We start from the raw sequence: 23,393 nt of genomic DNA, 5'->3' as shown, positions 1-23,393 counted from the left end.
AGGCTGACACAGGGTTTTTTACCTCCTGGTTTTCAGAATAGCAGGTGACATAAGAACCGTGTGGTTTCATGTGGCGGTTATTTCTTGGAAATCGAATACGATCGCTGACTACGAAGTTGATTTTTCTTCCATCACTTTACGCTATCGCACAAGACCGACCGTGGCAGGTTGCCAGCCGTGCTTTGTGGAGAAGGTTGACATCCACTCGCAGAAGTTGAATTCATGCTGCTTATAGATGGTATCCACTTTTGGTGAGAGTGGACTTGGTGTTGAGTTGAGTTAGTTAAAACAGTTGAAAAATAAATGAGTTGCTCTTACGCTTTCCTTCTCCTTTTCTTTTAGTTACAGCTGCAGAAAACTCAATATTTGCAACTGGGACAGAGTCGTGGCCAGTACTACGGTGGGTCACTGCCAAATGTGAATCAGATTGGAAACAGTGCCATGGATCTGCCCTTCCAGGTGAGTTTAATTGGGTGTTTCTTTCTTTTCACTGATTAATGCTGTGGCTGCGTGCTATTTTTTTCCTCACAGGAGACCATGAGGTAGCTGCTGGTTCAGAACACAGCACTGCTGCCTCAGCAAAGCACCCTGGTTTAAAAATTTTTGCTTTTTTGGAAAGGAGTATAGTTGTGTATGGGATGTGTAGATATTTTTGTATTGTATATATCTAGTGTTAGATATTAGTTCTCTTGTCCCCAGTTGTGATGCCTTTGTGTCAAGAGCAGGCAGAAGCGATGCAGTTTCTTTGTCAGTGAACATTCTTGGAGGTGGGTTTGGTTTATTTTGGTGTTTTTTTTTGTTCAATACCAAATTCATAATGAAATCTGCGAAGATACTGTAGACTCAAATGCGAAAATGGAAGCAGGTGATGCAAGGGGATGTGGAAAGCACTGGGAGACGGGGATGTGGAAGAAAGTACCCCGTGGCATTGTGTATGTTCCATGGGAGTAATGTATGGGGTTTAGGGGAGAGAAGGGGGAATGGGACACAGTCCGGTATCACAGTAGTCACTTTTCTTTGGGCTGGCTGAAAAGTAAATGTAAGGATGTACTGTTTTGTTTTTTTTTCTCCTGGTGGTGTGACTCCAGAGGTAACTATAAACAGAAAATCAGTGTTTTATGTGAATGTTTTGCTGTTAGTAAGCATGTTTGGACGGAAGATATTGTACAGTGGAAAGGATTAGGTGATGGATGCTTTTGGGACTCCTGATTTCTGTTGATTTAGGGTGCTCAAAATAATTAAAATTTCTGCATTAGTTTTCCTTTTTTGAGCAGTAACATTTGTATTTTATCTCACAAGGATGTGGTAAGAATTAAATTTTGCAGTTTGTGGTTTTCTGATGAAGGCGGACTTAATAAATACAGAGAAACTATTGATGACGTCCTCTACGCATTTTGACATACATGTAGACAGCTGAATTTGTGGAGGTTAAAAGCTTGAATCTTGTGCAAGAGGAGAAGCAAATGTCTATTTTAATCTGGTTGCCTTTAGGGAATACAGTGCAGAGGTTTGTAATGTTATGAAGTCTTTAGTGTTACTCCACAAGTGTCTGGTCTGTTGAAGATTTTGTCTTTAGTTTCTTGTTAAGGAGGTTCGTTGTTACTGTTCTTTTTAAGCAATAGTATTTCAGTATTTTGGGGCTTGATTGCCATGACTGACCGTCTTTACATAGACTCTTTTAGTCCTGAAACGAATGGAGTGCTTCAAAAATTTATGAATTACTAGAGGAGGATACGGAAACAAATTGTCCTTAAACTCCGTGGTTTTATGTATTTTTTCACACACGCACACACAAAAATTCAAAGTTGATACTGTTACAGATAACAACTGGTGACAAGCGACAAAATAAAACCATGTATTTGTATCAGTGATGAATGCTATCCAGGTTTTTCAATTTTAAGCTAACGTACGATGAAATTGCCAAAAGATACTTGTACGATGTGCCGATCAGGTGAAGCCTTGTCTCTGGTGAGAGTGCTGGTGTCTGAGAATTTTGGTTCTTTGCATTTACAGCACAACGGAGCTCTGGCAGAAGCCTTTGGAGCAGTTCCTGTCTCTTTGGTAAACAAGTATTTAGGTTTGTGCAAATACGTATTTAGGACTGGTGTACTGTTTGCCCAGGTAGATACGTATTTTAGCACATGTTACACTTTTTTCTGGTATGCACAGTATTTATTTGATTCACCGTCCCAGCTCCAAAGGAGTTATGGTCTGTCACATAAATACAGGTTTTGCCATGCATCCCAGTTTGGAACATGCATAATAATTCCTGTACAGACTCCCTGGACTTGCTGTGGTCTGTCATGTGATTAATTATGATTTATGGGGGATTAATTTGATGCAGGCGGTGGTTTATTTGGCACTGTCTTGGCCTGTGATTTAAGCGATCTCTGAGCATGTGCACTTAGCCTGCATGTTAAACTCCATCCGGAAAGGCAGAATGATTACCCAAACGCTGCTTGTCACCAGGAGGCACCGAAATGTAAACTGTCAGTAGGTACCACTCCTCTCTTTCCCCCTCATCCACCTTGCTCGTTTTTATTGCTTAAGTCAATGTCTTGATGATAAATCTTAACGGGACACTGTTGCTTTAGAGCACTGAGCTTTTTCCTTCCTGTCTGTATTTAGCTGTTTTGTTTTTTTTTTTTTAATGTTTTATGGAGTTTGGGTTCTGATCTCAAATCCTTGAATGTTCAGGGAAGTGAAACAGTTCTAGTTCTTCATTATCCAAATAAAATTGATGCTCAGATCTGTTCTTTTTTTTTTTAATCACTGTTGTTTACTATATTTAAGCATCACGTGCCCTGCAGGGATGGGGATTTTAATGAAGGTGTGTTTCCTGGTGTTTGGTCCAGCGTAAGTTCCATGGGATGGTTGCTGGGAGAAGCCAGACCTCGTGGAGGTGAAACCCATTTTCTCAAGTGTTTTTCTGCTTTTCTGCTTTCCCTGAGCAAGTTAGGGATTCAGCTGGGATCTTTGTTCCTGGAAAGCCAGAGAACTGCATTGCCCAAAACCTCGCTCTGTAAATTGTAGCCCTGTGACAGGGAATGGTCCGTGTTTACTTGTGCCACTGTTGCACTCAAATTAGGTTTTTGTTGTCTTTTTGATATAGAAGTTGTGCCAAAAAAAGGGAAAACTTAAGAAATAACTATTTTTGTGTTCAACTTTTTGTCTGTATACTAATATGCACTGGCTTCCTTTTAAATTCCAGGTGAGGTCTGCATTCTGTATGCTTCAGACCGGCTTCTCCTTTTTTTAGTTACTTTGTGGTTGAGACCACTGACATAGGAAATTGCTTCTCGTTGACCTTCCAAGCACACGTATTTGCAAATTTTGCTGCTTCTTGGGGTAGAATTGATGTAACAACAGTACAAAGAAGAGTTTAAGAACTTTTGTTGTTGTTTTGGAATTATGAATACTCCCAGTTCTGTGTGGTGCCACGTAGGTAGAACTAGGTTTTTGTTTAGTGTTTGCACCAGAGATTAAACCAACGTGTTCTAATTTAGATTACTTAAAATTGAGATTTGACTTGAGTTTTCTGAGTCTTCACACAAGAAAGTCATACTTGCTAAGGAACTGAAGCAAAGCACAGTGATCTTAATGACTGAGTGTACAGTAAAAAGTCACTGTGCTCTCTCGCTAGTCCCGTGTTGACTTAAGCAATATTCTGCTGCATATAAAGTGTTGGCCCTGTAACGCGAAAATAAACACCACAACCACTTTGCATCCATTTATATTAACACAGGTTGTGTGTGCCTAAAGGGAGAGGAGACTAATATTTGCTAAATAGAAGAGAGTTTAAAATAGTAGAAGGACTCTTTAGAAAGTTATTACAAACAAAACATTTAAAAATAATTTAAAACTTTTAGAAATAATCATTTAAACAGCCAAAGCTGGACACTTGAGGAAAAAAAAAAAAAAAAAAGAAAGATTAATGTGGAAGCCAGATGGTTTCATGGCTTGGCAGACAGGACAGTGCATTTGCCACGTGCAGCACCTGAATGGAGGAGGAAATTTTGGATTTCCAAACAGATGGTGTTGAGGGACTCAGCAAAGCTGTTCACATTGGCAAGGAGTGGAAGACTGTGTAGCTTTTTTCCCCGGAGACCCATATATTGCTGTTGAAGTACAAGTAGAGGTTGACCATTCGGTACTTCCCCCTTCTCCCCCCGCAGGTGTACACTGGGAAGGGCTTTTGAAAATGTAGTTGTTTTCCAGTTTTCCCTGGGAATTCATCTTCCCTGTCCTTTCTCTGCCATCCTCATTCTCTGGAATCACTTGCTGACAAGTAAATGCTCTCAAGATATCAGCGCCGATAAGATTCAAGGTGGAATTAACCCAGCTAGGTTCACTGTGCAACCTGAAGGAAATGAAAATCACTTCAAAAATATTGGCTGCTGTAATTTTTTCTAGACAGAGGAGGAAGGAAACTGCTTTTCTTTTTCTTTTAATCCTATCAGTGTCCCCTTAAAATAATTTTGCTGAAAGGAGGGGTGAAAGGAAATCTTGAGAGAACGTGGCGTGTTCTGGTGAATGTTAGGCTCACTGTGCATCTTCTTCCTGCATCTCCTGCCCTTGTAGTTGAAGCTCTGGTCGTCAGCATGTTCCTTCTGGATGCATGCTGCATGCTACACCGAGGGAATGTAAGCGGCAGTTGTCAGTAGGCTCCCTGCCACACTCATTTGTGGTATTTTAGAGTTACAAAGGTTGGAGAGCAGTACTGATTTATGAGAGGGCAGGTCGAGCATGGTCTGCCTCCACTTGTCTAATCTCTGTCTGGAAGAGATAGCCTTGGTAATTGCTTTCCATGGCTATTGTGAAAATACTGCTGGAGGAAAAATTTACATGGTTACACTTGTCCATATCTTTTTTGAGTTTTATTCCTTAGACTAATACAGCCTTGCATACAATATGAATAGGTTCTGGGTGCTTGTGCATGTATTTTTCTGCTTATAACTTCGTGTGTCTCTCTCAGACTCCTTTTCAGTCATCAGGATTGGACACAAGCAGAACAACTCGGCATCATGGGCTGGTGGACAGAGTGTATCGTGACAGAAACCGCCTCGGCTCCCCACATCGACGCCCTCTCTCTGTGGATAAACATGGAAGACAAATATCCTTTGGTTTATGAGCTGGCAGTGAACACCTACCTTTCCAAAAATATCACAGTTTTCAGGTTTTATAGTTCCCTTCTTCCTCCCCTCCTCACCCGTCAGTGCAGTTGCTTCCCATCTCTGTGCAGTTAATGTCTTCTGCTTTTTCTGAACTGTGATCTGGTCTATAAATACCTACTATTCTGTAAAGTAAGCATTTACCTTTTTTCCTCAGCTCTAAGTGGGGATAATGATACACATGAAGCTGAGAGGGATTGAGATCCTTTGATGGAAGAGACAAGGCGGTCTTGGTGAAACTGAGCTTCCCTTCAGAACTGAGTAAATCTAAACCAGAATAATTCTTTGCGGTTCATTGTACATTTTATTACAAGTTGATTCATCAGTTTAGCATTTGCCAAGCGCTATTTCTTCTTGCCATTTGTGAAAATGAATTAGCTTATTATTTCTGACTGGCTTAAAATGTGCCGCAATCAGACTGGCTTGATGGGGCTAAAGGGGCTGTGTGAGTGGGAGAGTGGAGTGATGATGGCTGCTCAGGGAGGAGTTAGATGCTCAGAAAGGGAGAAGGAGGATGGTTGTCCTCTTGCTCAAACATTACAACAATCCAGAAAATATTTTGAGTGTCCTTTTAAAGTCAGTATGTTCCCCATAGGGGGCCTGCCTGCCTGCCTTTCTCGTGTGAACTTAATGGTTCTGACAGGGTAATTTGAATTATTCCTTAGAAAAAGCTTTCAAATAGGCATCCTACTTAAGTGAGAAAGTGATGTTCTTCCCCTTAACTGATGGAATCACGTGGACAGCTGTCCATATGGCACTGTGTATCTGTCACCTCCGTCGGACACAAGCTGGAGAAGGTTCGTAGCACAATCGTGTGCATGTGTGCTAGTATTTGGCCTGTGTTCTCTGATACTACAACACTTGCATGTGCAACAAAGGCCTTTATTGTTCCCCACAGCAGTTGGTCATCTGAACTGCCATACCTTCTTGAATTTTGAAATTGATTTTTTTTCTTCTATTATGCTTATTCTTTTTGATGACTCACTTTTAAACTTAAGGTGTATCAGCTAATGTGATCTTTTTAAGGGTAAATCTTGCCAGGTATTCCAAGGCATACTCCAAAATTGTTGAGTTGTAAAAGGCTTGGATATTTCTCACTGCGCAGAATCTGGGCTAGTCTGCCCTCACAAGCGTTCGAGTGGAAAGGAGCACTGAGTTGCCCGTTCCTACCCCTCATGCTCCTGACATTGAGGTGCTGAGTTGCTGAAGTGGTGGCCTACATTCCCGAGCAAAGGACAGTTTGTCATGAGAGATGTGTTGACCGTGGAGGTTCCCATCTCCACAACATAATTGTATCCTGAACCAGTTGTTTTCCCTCCCTGTGAAACAGGGATGCTTTCTTTTCAAAGACTAGCATAACCAAAGTATGTATAAGCAGCTTTCAACTTAAAAATTGCATTATTTGATCATGCATAATCTTAACAAAGCATATCAAATCATTTTCTAACGACAGCAACCAGTTCATCCTGTATTCCTCTCAATCCCATTATTGAAACAATTGCTTGTCAAACGTGAACTAACTTCTGGAAATTGATTGTTTCACAAGGAAATTGTGGCTGGTATACGTCATATATAGGTTTCCATTTTTTTTAATGCAGAATATTCAGGTTTTACCCAGTTGGTTACATTTATCTGAGATAAACATTCTTTTATTTAGAGAAACTGACAATAAATATGTCGGTTTTGCCTTCCTTTCAGGACAAATTCTGATTCTGCCTTGCACCAGAGTACTATGACTCCAACTCAACAAGAATCCTTTTCAGGAGGGTCACAGGACATGCAGCAGAAAAGAGGTAAACAGAGAAAAACAGTAAAAATATTTGTAACATTCAAAAGCATTGTACTTCAGATTATACGCACATGTACGATGTTCATCTTTCTATAAAAACGTGTATGCATAACACTTTCTAGATTCAGTTATGCAGGAATTGGAACAAAAGGCAACGTTTCCTCTTCTGGGTGCTGAAATCCAGAAAAGACCATACAAAGCTGATGGAACATTTTCCTGAACCCCGTATTCTCTTATTCTAAGACCTTGCCCTATGGGGAAATGTCATCTGGGCTTGTGGGACTCTGGTGGTTAAACTGCTCTCAGTGGTATCAGAGGTTTGTAGTAACTTCCAGAAAAGGGTAGAGATCACAGGGGTTTCATGGTCAGCGATAAAATATCGTAATATAACAAGACTTCGTCTAATTTCTATTTATGGGATTGCGATCACCAGTGACTATGCCCTCGGAGGCAGCGCTTACTAACAATGCTCTGACAACATTTCTAGTCACAGGCTGGAGCAGCACAGCCCTCCAGCACTAACAATTCTGGTGCCCTCTGCTGGCCCTTGTTCCTGCTGTCAGTTCAAGAAATACATTAAAAACTCTTAAATCTGTGCAGAGAAATTTAATTCTTAAACAACCACCCAGAGACAGGTGAATATGCACCACTCAGATGAGTATGCACTGTACTGCAGCTCTTCCATATACTTCTAGAACTGTAAAACATTAAATAATGGTCATCTTAAGCAGTATTGCATAAATATGGATTCATCGTGATCAGTGTGAAAGGCTTCTGTTGATACATCTCTGACTGGGCTTTCTCTTGGTGTTTCTTTGTCACCTTGCTATTAGCATGATGAAACAGTTGATTGCTTTGAACATACAAATGTGCTTGGAATGCAGAGAATTAACAGCTTTATAGCATTTCTCTATCCCAGGGGAAATGGTCCAGATATTTCCCCGCTGGAATTGGCTTGTTGGCCACCCGTTAGATGCAGCAGGTGTAGATCACTCGTGCAAAATTCAAAAGATAGGAAAAATTAGATCCCAAGATACACTCTTCCATTTAGATCTAAGCAGACTAAATTGGATGCCAAACTTTTTTTAAGTATTAATGTTTTGGGTTTTTTTTTAAGCTGATAATGTCTCCTTGTTAATTAAATACAATTTTAGTCTCTTCTGGTGTTCATTCTCTAAAATTTCGATCTTATAACAGTAGAGTGCCACTATTTCTTATTTATCGATAATAGGTTAGTTAAGAGTTTTCAGATGGTTAAACTTCCAATCTGAAAATTTCTTACTGAGAAGCTCAATATTATGATATGATTCCTTTCGTTCTCATTTTTTAGTTTTATTACTGACTGTCCCTGGAATGGAGGAAACCACCTCTGAGGCAGACAAAACCCTCTCTAAGCAAGGATGGGACACTAAAAAGGTAGGAATCGCACATTTCTAAATGTAGAGTTTATTTTCTAAACATATTTAGGTAAACTAATGCTCGAAATATTGTCAACCAAAACAAACTACTTGCAGAGATTAGAGATTAAATGCTATAATTAGTGACAAATCACTGAACATTGGATCAGAGAGGCATTTTATATGTATGTGTGCATACACGTGTTTGATTAAATCAGGAGAAACTCCTTAAATTTGAGCCTTGTTGGGCTGATAAAACAACAAAGGTGACAAATATCTTCTTCTAAGAGCTTCACAGAACTCTTGTGTAGAAGAATAGCTCTTCTGTAGAAATGTATTAAATTAAATAAAATGTACTAGTTGAAATATATCCTAAGCATTGATCTCTGGCAGTACCTTTGCCTTTAAAAATGTCTTCCTTCTATTTTAGACTGGGTCATCGAGACCTAAATCATGTGAAGTTCCAGGAATCAAGTAAGTTTTGAGCTTTATTTTTTTTTAAGAGCATTGAGATCTTTAGGAATGAGTGTTATATATTGAATGTCCTCTTGCTTTTGAGTTTTCTGAAAAGTCCTTAGATGATACAACGCTGTGATAGATACAAGCCAGAACCTCTGTGAGAGACCTGTTGGCTATTATATCTCTGATTGGTTTATCAGAAATACAATATATAGTTCTGTATATGGCACCTTCCTTTTTAAAATAGACTTTACAAAGATCTGTCCAGGCCGAAATTTAAATTGAGATGTCTTTTTTTTTTTTTTTTTTTTTTTCTTCCCCCCCCCATCTCCCGTATTTAGCATCTTTCCTTCAGCTGACCAGGAAAACACTACAACGCTGATTCCTGCTACGCATAACACAGGTGGCTCTCTGCCAGACCTGACAAACATCCATTTCCCTTCCCCTCTCCCAACACCGTTAGATCCTGAGGAATCCACATTCCCGGCCCTGAGTAGCTCCAATAGTACCGGAAATCTTGCTGCCAATCTGACTCACCTGGGCATCAGCACTGCCAATCAGGGTAAGGTCATAGCGCTGAGGGGCTTTTACAGATTGTCCATAATATGTCACTTGTCTTAAATTATGGAAGTTGCGTTGCTGAATGTTACTGTTTTGCCTGAGAGGTAATTGCGCTTCGCTGTTGATTGATGTTTCTTTCTAAACAAGTTTTATCAAGCCGTTTCTGCAGGAAAAATTGAGAAAGCTTTATTTAGTTACATGACTTACAGATTGTCTTTCGTTTTTCTCATGTTGTTGGTGCCCAAATCTGCCTTTTTAATTATTTTGTTTGTTAATTTTATGTGTAAGACTACAGGAGAGACTGGCATCCGAAGGTATCTCCCTTGTAATTCATTGTACTTAACCCCAGCAGCACTTGTGTTATGGAAATATCTTAAGGCCTTTTGTTTTCATTCCTTTAGAATGTTTGGTTTGTTTTTTTTTTTTTTTCTGTGTGAGAATTCTTTTGGAGAGAGAATGTTGCTTGCTTCATCTGAACCAATTTTTCTCTTTTAAGTAATCGAGACTTATGTGGAGCCTTTACAAGGCGTGCTAGTTTTTGTAAGCTTGACCACTTAACTTTTGAAACTATCCTGAATATTCAGGCTTCGTAACATAGCAGGCTTTGGGAAATAATAGCCAAGTGCACACCTTAATTTCTCACAGCTCTCACTGTGGTGCCTCTGTGTTGAAATTGTTGCCTTCCTAGTTGCAAGTTCTGCTCAAGTGCTGTTGCTGTTTGAGCTGTTCGGCATAGTGAGTCTGAGTTGTATTTGTTGGGGTTTTTGGACTTTGGCAACACTGGTAATTTCGTTTAAAAAAAAAACCCCAAACCACAAACAAACACTATTTGCCATGCTGGCAATTTATAATTTACTGATCACCTGATAATTTCAGGATTAAATTTAACTTTCTAGGCAAATAGCCTAAACTGGTGATTGTTACTTTTTAAAAAATTTCACTGAGTCGTACTCAAATAGTTGAGAAAAGGGTTGCCTTTTTTATTGTCAGTGACAATTGCAGTCAGTTGATTCCTAGAATAGAAATGAGGCGCTGTATCCAAAAATACAAGTCTATTTCCTGTGTTAGGCAGGATTCCCTTCCCCACTTAAAAATCCTCTCATATATTGGGAAAAGGAAATAATTCTAATCAGGTTAATGTAGTGTTATGACTGAGCAGTTATATTTAAGAATGAAGCAAGAAGATGGTTCACCGTTTAAGTACAGAGTAGGTCAGCAGTTTTCAGCATCCTTTAACGAGCGTTCTGGTCTTGGAAGAGAGTATGTAAAGTTTCGGGGATGGGCTGTCACTCAAGTAGAACTTGGCGAGTCTGTGCGCAGAGAGCTATTGTGTGTGTAAAAAGAAACAAACTACTTTGCTGGAGTTAGGCCAGATCGGGTCGCTAGATTTTTTTGCTGTACCGTAATTAGCAAAGTAAATAGTATAAAACCAAACCGGTAAGTATATAGTCGCTTTGAAAACATTTCCTGATCTCTGAAAGACATAACAAATTAAAAAGATACACTCATTGATGATTTTCTGCTTCTCTTTGGAGACTGTCCCATAGTTTAATCTTTGGCATAGTCAGTGTTTGGTGCTTTTCTAACGGATTTTTCCAAACCCTCCTTGCCTCTCTTTATCTTCTAGCTCTTTAGCAGAAAACGCAAAGGCTTTTGAACCTTTTGCAGGAGCTCAGTGCGTTGCACAGGCCTGCCCTCAGCAGCCCCAAGAAAAGGTGGGGGAACAAACACCTGTCAGGTTACAAAGAACGACCGGCAATTTAAGACTACACATTTGTGCATTTGAGTTTGTCGGTTCACTGACATGTTCCGTGAGACGGTGTTGATTTTGAAAACATCGCAGGGGAAGCCAGGCAGTCTTCAGAATCTGCTTGTTTTGAGCCAGTTTGCCTGCTGGCTCCTTGGCAGCCCGGGCTTCCTGGCTCCCTGGCAGCCTGCCTGGGAGCCTTGAGCGTTTGCCAAGCGCCTAGGAGCTCGCAGGCTCTTGTGAATTCCTCCTTTCTGGCAGCTCTGGAAGAACAGCTCGCTAGCTAGATTGACCTGAAATCGCTTTCCAGGGTGTCTCGGTTCCTCTTAAGGGTGAGGCAGAAAATAGGGGAAGGTTTCAAAACTTGCAGATTTTTGTCTTGAATTTGAACAAAATTACAACACTTGAATTGTTTATCCTTACCGCTTGCTAGGTTGTGGCTCTTTGGAGTGTGAAGGATATTTCCTGCCTTCCTGTGCACTGGTATGCCGTTAAAAATGGAGTACTTCCTGTGTAACCAGTTTTTCTTCTGCATTTTCCATTAAATAGGTGTTTGCTTTTATAATATCTCAAGTGCCTTCTGATTAGGCTTGTTATAAGATCTGTTATCTTCTTCCTGAAGTTTGAGCCTTCACAAATAGAGCAGAATGTGCTTTTCCTGGGTTCAGTGTGTGCAGCCCGGGAGGCGTGTGAGAACGATACCTGTGGTTTCTGTAAACCGCTGAAGCTGCTCTGCCTATTTCGATTTCGAGTCAGTATATGTGCACGAACCCAAACAACCGTGACTGGGTATGGTCCAGGATAATCCACAGGGATCCTCCTCTCATCCCGATGCTCTTCAGCCTGACAAAATTAATTGTAAATTAGCTAACAAGTTTCAGCCTGATTGGTCGAGGCGCATTCAGCACTTTGCATTAAGTGGTTGTCCGCTTAACGCCTTTCATTTTTCATCATTTAGGTAATTACCTCTATACAAGTATCAATAAACCATCGCTCTGTTCCCGTGTAAGATGGTTTGTTCCTTCCTGGCAGGAATGACGACAACGCCAGCCCCTTCCCAGCAGCACCGTCAGCCAGCCGTCAGTCCCCTCTCCTTGAGTGCAGACTCAAGACGACCACAGTCACAGCAAATGTCTCCTACGCTTTCCCCTTTGTCACCAATTACTCAGGTAGGAACTTACTCGGAGAATTAAATGTTTTTAATCACAGATGAGTTGTTTTACTCTACCTAGGGAGAAGCTGGCTGTAACTTAATCTCTCTTGTTCTGTAATTTTCTTCTTTAAGTGTGTTCATTAATTCAGAGCCTTAAAAAGGGAGAGGTTTGTAGAGAGGGCACATTTTACTTTTGCTTTTTTAGAACCATGGTAAAAAACATCTATTAGGACACTTCTCTGTAATGGTGTTGTCCCAGAGTTAGTTGTCAAATTTGAAAGACATTTCTCTAATTCATGAGAGAAGCTCAATTAGCTTTTTAAATTGATTTCATAAGCGTGACTCCGTGTCTGCCTGGGTTGTCAATTCCTGACCTGGACATTCAGCTGGGCTTTTAGAGTATTTGTTTATTGTACACTGGAGGTGATATTAAGTCTTTTGAAACATGTTCTTGACTGTTTCTGAACCTTTCGGTAACATTTTTTAAATGCAAGATGAGACTGACTTAGTACAGTCACTTGGTGTGAAGCTTGATGTGCTTGAAAATGAAGGGAAATCACCTGCCAGCGTGGATGATTTTGATTCTTCTTTTCAAGGCCGTGGCTATGGATGCGTTGTCTCTGGAGCAGCAGCTTCCTCCATATCCATTTTTTACCCAGACATCTTCCCAGCAACAGCAGCAGACCCAGGTGGCAAGTACCCTGCCTCAGAACACTCCTTTAATGCAGACCTCTGGTTTACAGCGAGGAACGCAGCTCCCCCCGCTCTCCGTCACGGTACCTTCTACCATCCCACAGTCACCTCCGGGCAGCCAGACCCAACCATCAATGGGCATAGACATCAACTCGGTAAGCTTGGGCACAGCTGAAAACGATCGAGCTTTCATTTGGAAAACCTGGTAGCGTACAGCATAGTGTCGGAGGTCGAGCTGGACAGCCCTTGTAATAAGTACGCTTTTAGGCAGAGTCTGAAGTAGACTTAAAATTATTTTAATGTACGCTTAGGGTGGCCCTAGTTTCATAAAATGACTCTGTGTTTGATCAGACGAGCTTAAATATATCAGTATTTATTTTATATCTTGCTGCTGCCATTGCAGTGATACATTTTCAGGCTGTTAATTGCAATGCACCCCCAACACACCGTGTGTTATACAGTGTGCTGTAGACTGGAGGAGTTAACAGAACTTTGATAAAGAAACCTGCTAACAAGCATTTTCCAAAAGTTGGAGAGAACCAGGTATTTTCTATATTTAGAACTCTTCCATGTTAAGGACTTTTAGAGCATGCGTTGTTATCTTCAAAAATTGGATTTGTGGCTGCCTTCAGATGCACAGAAGAAATGGAGCATATACATACGTATACCGGTGATTATGGACACATTTCTTTTCTTGCTTGTTTTAACATGGTCTGTTATGACACGTTCTGTCTGTCTCAGCGTATGAAAATCCAAAATGCAGAGCAAGATCAGGTTTACAGGCTAGCTAGGGAAGAATTTCACAGCCGCTTCTCTGCTCCTTCTGCCCTGCTGTGTAGGATCTCGGTTGTCTGAGCTGTTGTGTCCTCCTGGCAGTGTCGTAGTGACAGTAATTGGTTTGAGAATGAGAAGAAATCATTGTCTATTGATCTAGCACTTGATCGTGGATTTGATTTGTGGATGAAATTTTTAACAGTTTGTGCTGAAAGAAGCTGCTGCTTCCCTTTCAGGATTGGAAGGGGAAGAGGGAAGGACAAATCCAGCAGTGGAAAGGATACCGACCCACTCAAAATGTGTCCCAGTGTTTTGATTCTGATACGCATGTAGTTACCAGTACAGATAATTCTGATTTTCATTCTTTGCTTTCTGTGTTGCTTTCGTCATCCTAAACTTCTCTATGAGCTTCACTTTTAGGGTGCTGTGCTTATCTTTTAAAGAAACTGAAATAATTCATACATAAACTGAAGTTTAAAGCTAGGTTACCAGCAAGCCGTCTGAGCTGTGTTTTGGTCTCACTGGCAACCTCTATGCAGTTTTTGTAAAGCAATATTGAAATTCATTTTGCTGTAGTTTGGACGTCTGCTTAAACTGCATAAGTAGCAATGCATAGCTACAAAGACGTATTTTCTTGAGATTTGCAGAATTTGCTGTCAGGAAGCACTGGTAGTACAGCGTTCTCCCGCACTGCAAAGCTCTCTGGTTAAATTAGTCCTTTTCTTAGAACTACTGGATTGCAGTTTTTCCTCAATCATCTGTTAATTTCTAAAGGAAGTATAATGAGAAGAGCTGTACTTACTATTTATGTTAATTACCGCAACATACTATTTAGATCGCTATTAAGATTATTAATTTGTTCAAATCCAGGGTTCTTTATGACAAAAAAAAAAAGGTAAATCTTTGAAAATGTGTTCTCAAGAAGACTGAGAACAGTGTAAATATAGCTAATATAAACCTGCAAAACGTAGTGTGAATTCTCAGACAATGTCTGTTCCATATCCTGGGGTAAAATGCGGCTTTGAGAAAGATTCCGGTCTGTGTGGTTCTACACTTCAGTCTTGATAACACACTCAGGCTATTTCAGACGAGGAGGAGCTATACAGGAAGGATTTCCGAGCAGTGTAAACACAGGTTAAGAATGTGTGGGTATGGCAGTTAAATTGAAGAATAAATTAAATTATTTTTGAGTTATTCCCAGCTTTTGAGACTTCGTTTCCCTAAATTGTTGGCTCACCAGATTTTTTTTTTTTTTTTTAATTGAGCGTAACTGAGAACAGTGAGAAAATATTTCAACAGTTTTGCTTGTACAACAGCACTGCCCTGCTCTCAGCCATTCGGTCAGACGAGACCATGCCACGCTGATATCTTAACTCTCTCCTTTTTGCGGCATTGTTCACAGCAATCATGTCTTCATGCATAGCCGAGAGTTGCTGAAGAGGATGGTTTCTCCCCGCTTCCTCGAGCTGTATACGCCAGAAGTTTATAATTTTCCAACCTTCCATCAATCCCATGGTCTTTAATTCTGTGTTGTTCTGTAGGCTTCACTCCAGCAGTACCGCAGTAATGCTGGATCCCCAGCCAACCAGTCTCCCACCTCTCCTGTCTCCAATCAAGGCTTCTCTCCTGGCAGCTCCCCTCAAGTAAGGGACTCTGTGCTTCCACAGGCCTTGCTTCTTGTGTTTGTTTTTAGTTGAGTCTCTCCATTACTGACCCATAGTTGTCTCACTGTAACTGTATGTGCCTCATGCATTACTGGTGTCTCATCTTGTTTGCAGTTTCATTCAGTTCCAGAGTTTTTCAATAGCTGGTGAATTGCCTTTTTATTGATCAAAGCTACTGTTTGAACGCTGTTAAAACTCAGTTATTTCTTTGGGGCGTACCGTGGACAGGACCTCCAGGTAGACCCCTTTCCATTAGCAGTGTCACGCAGGAGCTGACAGCTGAGGTTGGGAGTGCAGGGGAGGGAGAGAGGGAAACTTCAGTGTCTCCTGCAGCAGGATAACTCCTGCGGCTCTAAATATCACTTGGGTGGCCAAAGGTGTTTCCATCAGGACCTTTTTTTTTTACGTGGGAACATACACTTTGAAAGAAAATCCTGGAGAAAATGCTCTTAAAGTTAGCAGTTGTGTCTTGTGGCTAGCGAGTAACGGGCTGGTAAACACGCTTTGTTGCATGCTAGCTGGTTTTTCTTCCTGTGTATGTATATACTCATACATCCACATGTCTGATACACAAGTTGTAGCTTGGTGTGTGTGTAAACCTATGAAAGGGAATTTTTATCTGCCAGCAGCAGGACAGTTAAAAACAAGGCGGTCTTTGGGGGTGCCCCTAATGTAAGGGAGCGAGTGCGTTTTTGGTACAGAAATAATCTGATGCTGCTAAAATAGCTCTGTATGGGCTGCCCTTTTCCTAAATCCCACCTGTAGAAATGAGGTGCAGGGAATTCTTCCAGAGCAACAGAGTCTGAAAATACATTTTCTGTTTCATCATTTAACGTTTAAGGCTGTAAGGAGGATCCTATCTAAATAAGTGCTGCCCCTTCATGGTTCCAAAGCAGAAGCTTCGTCTCTCCTTGCCATTAGCCAGAGACAGGTCACTGGTAAGCTCAGTAACAGATCCGAGTGTCAGGACTGTCTGGATTTTCTTAACCCTTGCTTAATTGCTTCTTAACTTCTCTCTCTTCTGCCTGCTTCTGCCAGTTCTGCTGTGTTCTGTGTGTGGCTCAAAGAAACTTACTCCTCTAGGCTGTCATGTAGAGCAAAGCTGTTGCCAGTCTTGCTGCAAATTCTCAGGTCCCGTTCTCATTTGGGCAGGGCATCCGATTTTGATTTTTGTGTGGATTTTCTTTCCCCCTTGACTTCTCAATAACTCTTTCTTGGTTTTATCCACAGGCTTTTTGCCACTGGTCAGTCCAAGTTACTGGAGTGCAGCAAGCTCTCCCTGGTGGAGCGCACTCTTGGCTGTAATTTTTCCTTCTGGGTCTGTTTTATCCTATAAACTCTTGCTTAGGGTTTGCTGTTTTCAAGTGGAACACCATAGCTCTGTGTGAAAGGAAGAGGGTTTATTAATACTGCTTAGTTTAGCATTGGCGTCTTAAAAATACCCACACAATTCTTTATCTTTGCTAAATTAAAAATGAGATGGCTTTCCTGCCTCCATCAATGAACCAAAAAGCTAGTAGTGGCTGGCGAGCTAGCTGTGGTGGTGGTCGCAAACATTAAGTGTGGAGAGAAGCAACGGGGGAAGAAAAAACAGTTTGGAAGAAAAATTTGGGTTGGTTGTGATTTTGGGGGCAGCTCCCAAATAGCAGGATCCATTAGTCTGTAGAGTAATCTGCCACGAGTAAAGGCAGATCGGTTCCAACAGCGGAATATGCCCATTGTGGAGCAGTCTGGCACTGGCTGACAAGAGTGGAATGGAGTAGGTGTGACCGGGTAGGCGTCCTCCACTTGCTCCTGTTTCTCTGATTAATTTTAGGTTAAACCGTTCTGCAGCGTATCTGTATGATGAGTGACACGCTCTAGAAATAGAAATCTGCGGTTTGATTTTTATCGCATACGGTTCATTCACCAGAAGTTATTTTTCATCTTTCCACATCTCCAAATCTATTTGCTCATGTGTTTTAGATGTGTGTTTGTTATATGAAGGTCTTCCTGTTCAAACACGAATTGAAAAGCTCTGCTTGTAGTTCTCAGCTTTGTGTTTGCATGGCTTTTCATTGACAATGGCTTGTTTATTACTACTTTGCTTTTCTCCTCTAACACCTGGCGTACTGTTCCAATTAGATAGAAATCTGCTTTTTTTTAGTAGAATGGCTGTGTACTGGATAATATGGTATGTATTTTTAGATTAATAATTTAAGCCAGAGGTTTTGTGGTTTGGGGTTTTTTTTCTCGCAGTCACCACATCATTAACCCAAGAAGATGTACTGTTGACAAAACAGACCTCATCTAGTGTTTCTGGAGGAGATGGTGTTAGCAAGATGTTTTTCACTGAGTTGTTGATAAATTATTCCAGGACTCTGAAGTGTTGAAGTAATGACATTCCCAGTTGATTTCCTTTGGGAGTTCAGTGCTTACAGATGTAATAACTGGTATACTTCAGAGCTGAGGAATAAATACGGGCTTGTATGTTTTGTTAGCAGTTACTAACGTAGACTTGCACAAATAGATTTTGGTCTCCTGTTTATTATTTTTCATGTTGCCCAAACTTTTTAGGATAGGAACAATGCTTAGCGGAATGCAGAGATTTTAGGTTTTGCCCTACTTCTGAAAAGCTCCTGTAAAAATGAAATGTCAGATGTTAAAGGAAAAAAAATACCTTGATCCTCTTTGGAGCTCTCAAATAGCAATTATATTTCTAGTGCTGGTCCAAACTGGCCTTGATTCACGTCCAGTATGTGACATCCTGAAGCGCAAATTTTTCATTAGAAATTGTTATAAAACATCACACAGTTCTGAAGCCACTTCCGATGGGAACGATTTTCTGGGGATAGAGTTAAGCTGAGCTGGTCCTGATCTGCTTGCTTGAGTTAGCTCTACGCTCTGACTCCATTTTTTTAAAGAAAAAAATAACATTTGTAGCAGGTGGAGTTTGAGTAGCTGATCAAAGTGTGCCTGGGCAGCAAGTAAGATACCAGCGGTTTAAGGAAAAGTGTGGTTATTTTCTTGAAGTGGTGCTTTGCTTTTTCCCTTGTGAGGTGTAATGTGGCTTTTGCTCGTGATGTTTGGTAACTTTCTTATACCCCTGTCATTTGCGAGGGAGAGAGCAGTCACAGTAGTTTCGAGGACCAGATGAAAAATTGGAAGATCAGTTCCAATTACAACCACTTTCCATTTTTACCTGCTTCTAAGGAGGGCATCGAGTAGGCTGTTAAGCTGCAAAGATGTCGTCATTGTTCTGTGGTCATTGCTGTGACAGGTCATAAATGCCCAGGAAAGTCAATCAAAATCTTATTTTTGCCCATAAAACCCTATTCTTGGCACAGGCTCTATTTAATCAGCCTTAAGGATGAGCTGGCTTCATTTAGTTAAATGATTTCTTACTGAGGAGTTACTGTATGATCTCCTATGACAAAGGTTTGGAAGCAGTTGTCGGGTCCCTTTTGTGACTCTGCCAGTGTCATACTTCAGAACGCAGCGCCGCGGAGGTCCGTGAGGCTGCTGTTTCCACTGTTCTGACGTTATCCAGCAGCGCTGTTCTGCAGCAAATTTCTCTCTTCTCCAAGTGCATTCGAATCGTGCCCGCACCCTCGCACGCAGCCGGTGGAAAGTGCTTCGCGGTGACACTTGGAGCAGTTCTTGGATCAAACAGGATCTGCTCAGCAAGGAGTTTTGCAGCACGCGCAGCATGTGCTGAACTTTCAGCCACCTTCCCCTGCGGAGGCTCGTTCTTGGGCTGCAGATTCCTCCCTTGATGCCACATTAAGCCAAAAGCGGCCGTATAATGTGATAGCCCGGGACTCTGGCTGAAGGTGGGAAGGTTTTTGTTTGCTTGAAAAGGCATATATTGTTGCTTCTATCCTGATGGTCCCCCCGCATGGAGGTTGTGGGCAATTTAGGGTTGGGGTTTTTTTTATACAAGACTTCCATTCTTTTCCTTGCATGCAGCCTGCAAATAAGCTGCGCTGAGATACGCTACTGATGTAGGAAGGAGAATGTTTAAAATATTATGTTTGCTGAAATTTTTGTGTGGACATAATCCTGTGGGTTTTTGAGTATCTTAATCTTTGGCTGTGTTCAGTGCTTTTTACTGGTGGCTGGTGTAACTCTGTTCTGATATTTTCTCAGCTTTTGCTTAATTTCATATGCTGGTTAGGTTTCTAAGGTGACAACCTGTAGCCTTCCTCTTTTAGTGTGTAGATAAAAGCTGGAAGATGCTATGATGCTATGCAAGGTATTGAATTGTTTTTTTCAAGATTGATACAACTCTCCATGTAAATTGGCTTTTATAGACACCATCTTTTATAGATGCTCTCTTTGTGAGTAGATGTTTTGTTTTCAGCTGGAGTATCAGAATTTGTGATAGTTTTTAAGTAAGAAGTGATCTCTCTGTGATTTCTTTTATATCTGGCAATTCTTCGGGACAGTACTGAATAGTAGTAAAACATTGACTTTAAATTCTTGTTCACCTTTAGAATAATTGAAAGATGATGGAAAATAACTGATAAATACTTGTCATGCTAGAAGGGACAGAAAAATTAGCAAGGCTGAGGAATTCCTGGTGAGATTCTTGCCTTCAAACTGCTGATAACATGCTTTACCGGGCTTTCTCCTTTACTTTTCTGATCTGCAGCTAAAGTGAAATGACTTGAAAATGTCAGTTTTATCTTGGCATGTTGTTGTCTCGGTGAAGCTGGCTGGTTGTGAACACGAGGTTGCAGAGACAGTGTCACTACCTGCGTGCTGGTGATTGGCTGTGCACCGCATTTTGTTTTAACGTGCAGTTTAATTCTGTGTGGGGTTTGTCTTTCACCAAACAAAAAAAAAGTTCACAAAAAAGCTGAAATTGCAGAGTGATTTTCTTTCTCGTGTTACCTAGTGCACTTGTCTGTTTTCATAAATCAGAAGTTTTATGTGTTGTACGTCCTCCGTGAGGAAGTTTTGTTTGGTTTACTTGACTGTATTTTTGTGCTTACCAAAAGGCAGTGTAACATGGAAGGATTTGTGTCTTGGAGGGAAATACTGAAGGTTTTATGAATTTGCTGATGGTTAGTGGTTGTTAATAATAAAGGGCGCTGCTAACTAACCGTGAGAAGAATCGGTCGAAGGCTGGAGTCACTCACACACCGTGGGTACGTCTGTTTGTGAGATTTTTGCACCATAAAGACTCTGTTTTGTTTTCAGCATTCTTCCATTCTGGGGAGTGTATTTGGTGACTCCTATTATGATCAGCAGATGACAGCTAGGCAGGCTAATGCCCTATCCCATCAGGTGAGCAAATTCATCTCGGATTTTCAGCTATATTTCGGCCACTTTCAGCTTAAAATAAATATAGATCAACTTCTGATTATTTTATGTGAGATCACGTTTTGTCCATGTAGTTTTACTTCTGTTATTTTTAGTTTGCAATACTCAGGAATTTCTTTTCCTCTTTTTTCTTTTTTTTCTCCCCCAGTCTTCCTTCCCCTTCCTCCCTCTTGGCCATTGTAGCAGAAGTTTTTAAAGGTGTTCTGCCAAGTTTATTGGATTTAAAATAATGAAAATAAATTTTCAAAACCCCACATTTCTGACCATCGTTACATGTGGGAAGGATTCACTTGTAGGTGGTAACAATATTTACTCCTGAATTTGGCAAACAACTCCTGCACGGTACCAAAACCTATCAGCAGACCCGTGCCTTCGTTAGTTTGGCCAACCAGCGTATTGATTCATTCAACTACGAAATACGCTCTGGTAGCAGGAAAAAATGAGATGGCTTCTGAGAGGCGATGCTGGATGGGCAGATACCTGAGCTAGTAGCATGAATTATGGTTTGTTTACTTTGTTTTAAAGCTACCTTTTCTTCTGTTCTTATGAAATCAAAACCAACAATTTTATTTTTGCATCCATCCTCTCCTCATTCCCCTTGACTCTGAATTTGGCAGTAAACTATTCTGGAAAGTTAAGTGAAAATAGACCATATTTTGATCGACAAAACCTAAAGATGAATTTGTTTGCCTGTCTCTTTCGATGTTACTTCCCGTATTTGTGCTTTGTAAGTTGTTTTGCTGTATTTCCTGATGGTTACAAGTAATAATTCCTTTGTGCCTTGATCTTCAGCTTGAACAATTTAATATGATAGAAAACGCCATTAGTTCCAACAGCCTGTACAGCCCCTGTTCCACCCTTAACTACTCCCAGGCAGCCATGATGGGACTTACCGGCAGTCATGGCAGCTTGCAGGACTCCCAGCAGCTGAATTACTCCAGCCATGGAAACATCCCCAACATCATTCTTACAGGTAAGAAAACCACAGACTTAACCGACCAGTAAAACCATCCCGGTGTTGGTGTTTCTCTCTGTTGCGCAATGGCTCGCTTCGAGCCAAGAAAGGAAAAGGGTATTGTTGCCTTTGAAGGTTTTGTTGCACCTTGTGTAAACCTTCGTGTTACCGGTCTGGCGGATTCCCCGCGTGCCGAGGAGGAGCCTGACGGCTCTTCTTCGATCCCCACAAACAGGTAGAGCCGCAATGGCAGCGCTCATTGTCTTACAGGCTTTCCCTGCCTCTGAATTTACTGGGTCCTCCGTCACAGCGAGGGAGAAGCGGCAAAAGCTGAAATTCTTCCTCTGCCGCTCTGTTTGAGCGTGCCAACGAAGGGGTTTTTAGTGTCACATATGGTAGCAAATCTGGTCACGGTTGGACGTTTGGAAAGAATTTCTGCACAAGCCACTGAGAAAACTAGTTCAGGCCATATTTCACCCAAAGATTAGAATCATGTAAATTAAGGTTATTCCCTCTAAAGCTGAGGGGGAGAAAAGAGACTGAAGTGACACCACTTTGCGGCCCCTGAATACACGTATACGAATTTTGCTCTGTGTTAGGTCATTATGATGGTTTTGAGATGCTCTGACAAATCTGTAATTCCTCCAGCTGGAAATGAGGATAGATGTTTCTCCTCTGGACTTCAGCCTTAGTTCAATAAATTATTCCAGAATTTCTGCAAGCTGTTTTATGACTCGTCTGCCTGGCGAATGTGTATTTGCGAAGTCCTACTGACACCTTTCTCTTCCTCTTCCCTGCAGTGACAGGAGAGTCTCCTCCCAGCTTATCAAAAGAACTGACCAGCTCTTTGGCAGGAGTGGGAGACGTCAGCTTTGATACAGATTCCCAGTTCCCTCTGGATGAACTCAAAATTGACCCTTTAACCTTGGATGGACTGCACATGCTGAATGACCCAGACATGGTCCTCACCGACCCCGCCACAGAGGACACCTTCAGGATGGACCGGCTGTGACGCGCGGACGCCGGGAGCGTGGGAATGACGCTTGTTCCTGGAGCCCAGCCGAACTAGAGAGTCCGATGGGTCAGTCGTGTCGGAACCGGAGCTGCCGAGAGCAAGCAGCTCTGTCCTGTACAACATGTACAATGAGTAAAGCTTGTCGTTCTAAGCTTGCAGCGCTGCAGACCCCTACTCCCTGTCGCGCCGTATTTCACCCCTTATCCACTCATGGCCATTAACGAGTAAGGAGTTTCCATCAGCCTTTTCCTCTCCAGAGCCCCCCCCCTCCCTCTTCCCCCCACCAAAGCTCCAGCGTTAAGTTGTCAATTTATCCTTTGCACTAGAAAGGGGGTGTTTTCTGGGCAGGCGAGGAAGGTTCAGAGCCAAGGGTAAAGAGATTCTGTCTAACGTACCAAATTGTTGGCTGCTGTTTGAGACGGGGAGGGGGAAGCGATGACTGTCCCCCCTCCTCTGCCCCCTCCCCGACTGCTTGGGAAGCAAATCTCTGCATTGCCACCCTCTGGGAGGGACCAGGGGAGCTTCGGCGGTTTTGACTCTGCTTTGTGACAGCTGCTTCATAGAGTAAAAACGCTTCTTCCTTTATGGGTATGCCATGTTTGTTTTCAGGTTTGTCTCCCTGACTGTCGTCCTGCACCCACTGCCTCTTCTCCTGCCCCGAGCAAACTCGCCCACTTGGCAAAGCGGAAAAGCAGCCTGGCAGCCCGA

The 23,393-nt window shown here is 41.7% G+C and overlaps 1 protein-coding gene across 1 annotated transcript; it reads left to right on the top strand.

Moving 5' to 3' along the window:
* Positions 1-442: 442 nt before the first annotated feature.
* On the top strand, positions 443-22,937 carry CRTC1 (CREB regulated transcription coactivator 1). The gene is made up of 13 exons (XM_082495268.1): positions 443-459; positions 2,014-2,061; positions 4,976-5,113; positions 5,907-5,968; positions 6,870-6,964; positions 8,291-8,376; positions 8,788-8,831; positions 9,158-9,378; positions 12,157-12,293; positions 12,874-13,125; positions 20,593-20,679; positions 21,508-21,688; positions 22,471-22,937. The coding sequence occupies exons 5-13, from the start codon at positions 6,904-6,906 to the stop codon at positions 22,680-22,682; spliced, it is 1,281 nt and encodes a 426-aa protein (XP_082351394.1). The 5' UTR covers positions 443-459; positions 2,014-2,061; positions 4,976-5,113; positions 5,907-5,968; positions 6,870-6,903; the 3' UTR covers positions 22,683-22,937.
* Positions 22,938-23,393: the final 456 nt, after the last annotated feature.

This window comes from Vanellus vanellus (genome assembly GCF_965231255.1).
Source record: "Vanellus vanellus genome assembly, chromosome: 25".
NCBI lineage: Eukaryota > Metazoa > Chordata > Aves > Charadriiformes > Charadriidae > Vanellus > Vanellus vanellus.
The sequence above is the reverse complement of the archived record's forward strand: the minus strand, read 5'-3'. Positions and strand labels throughout refer to the sequence as shown.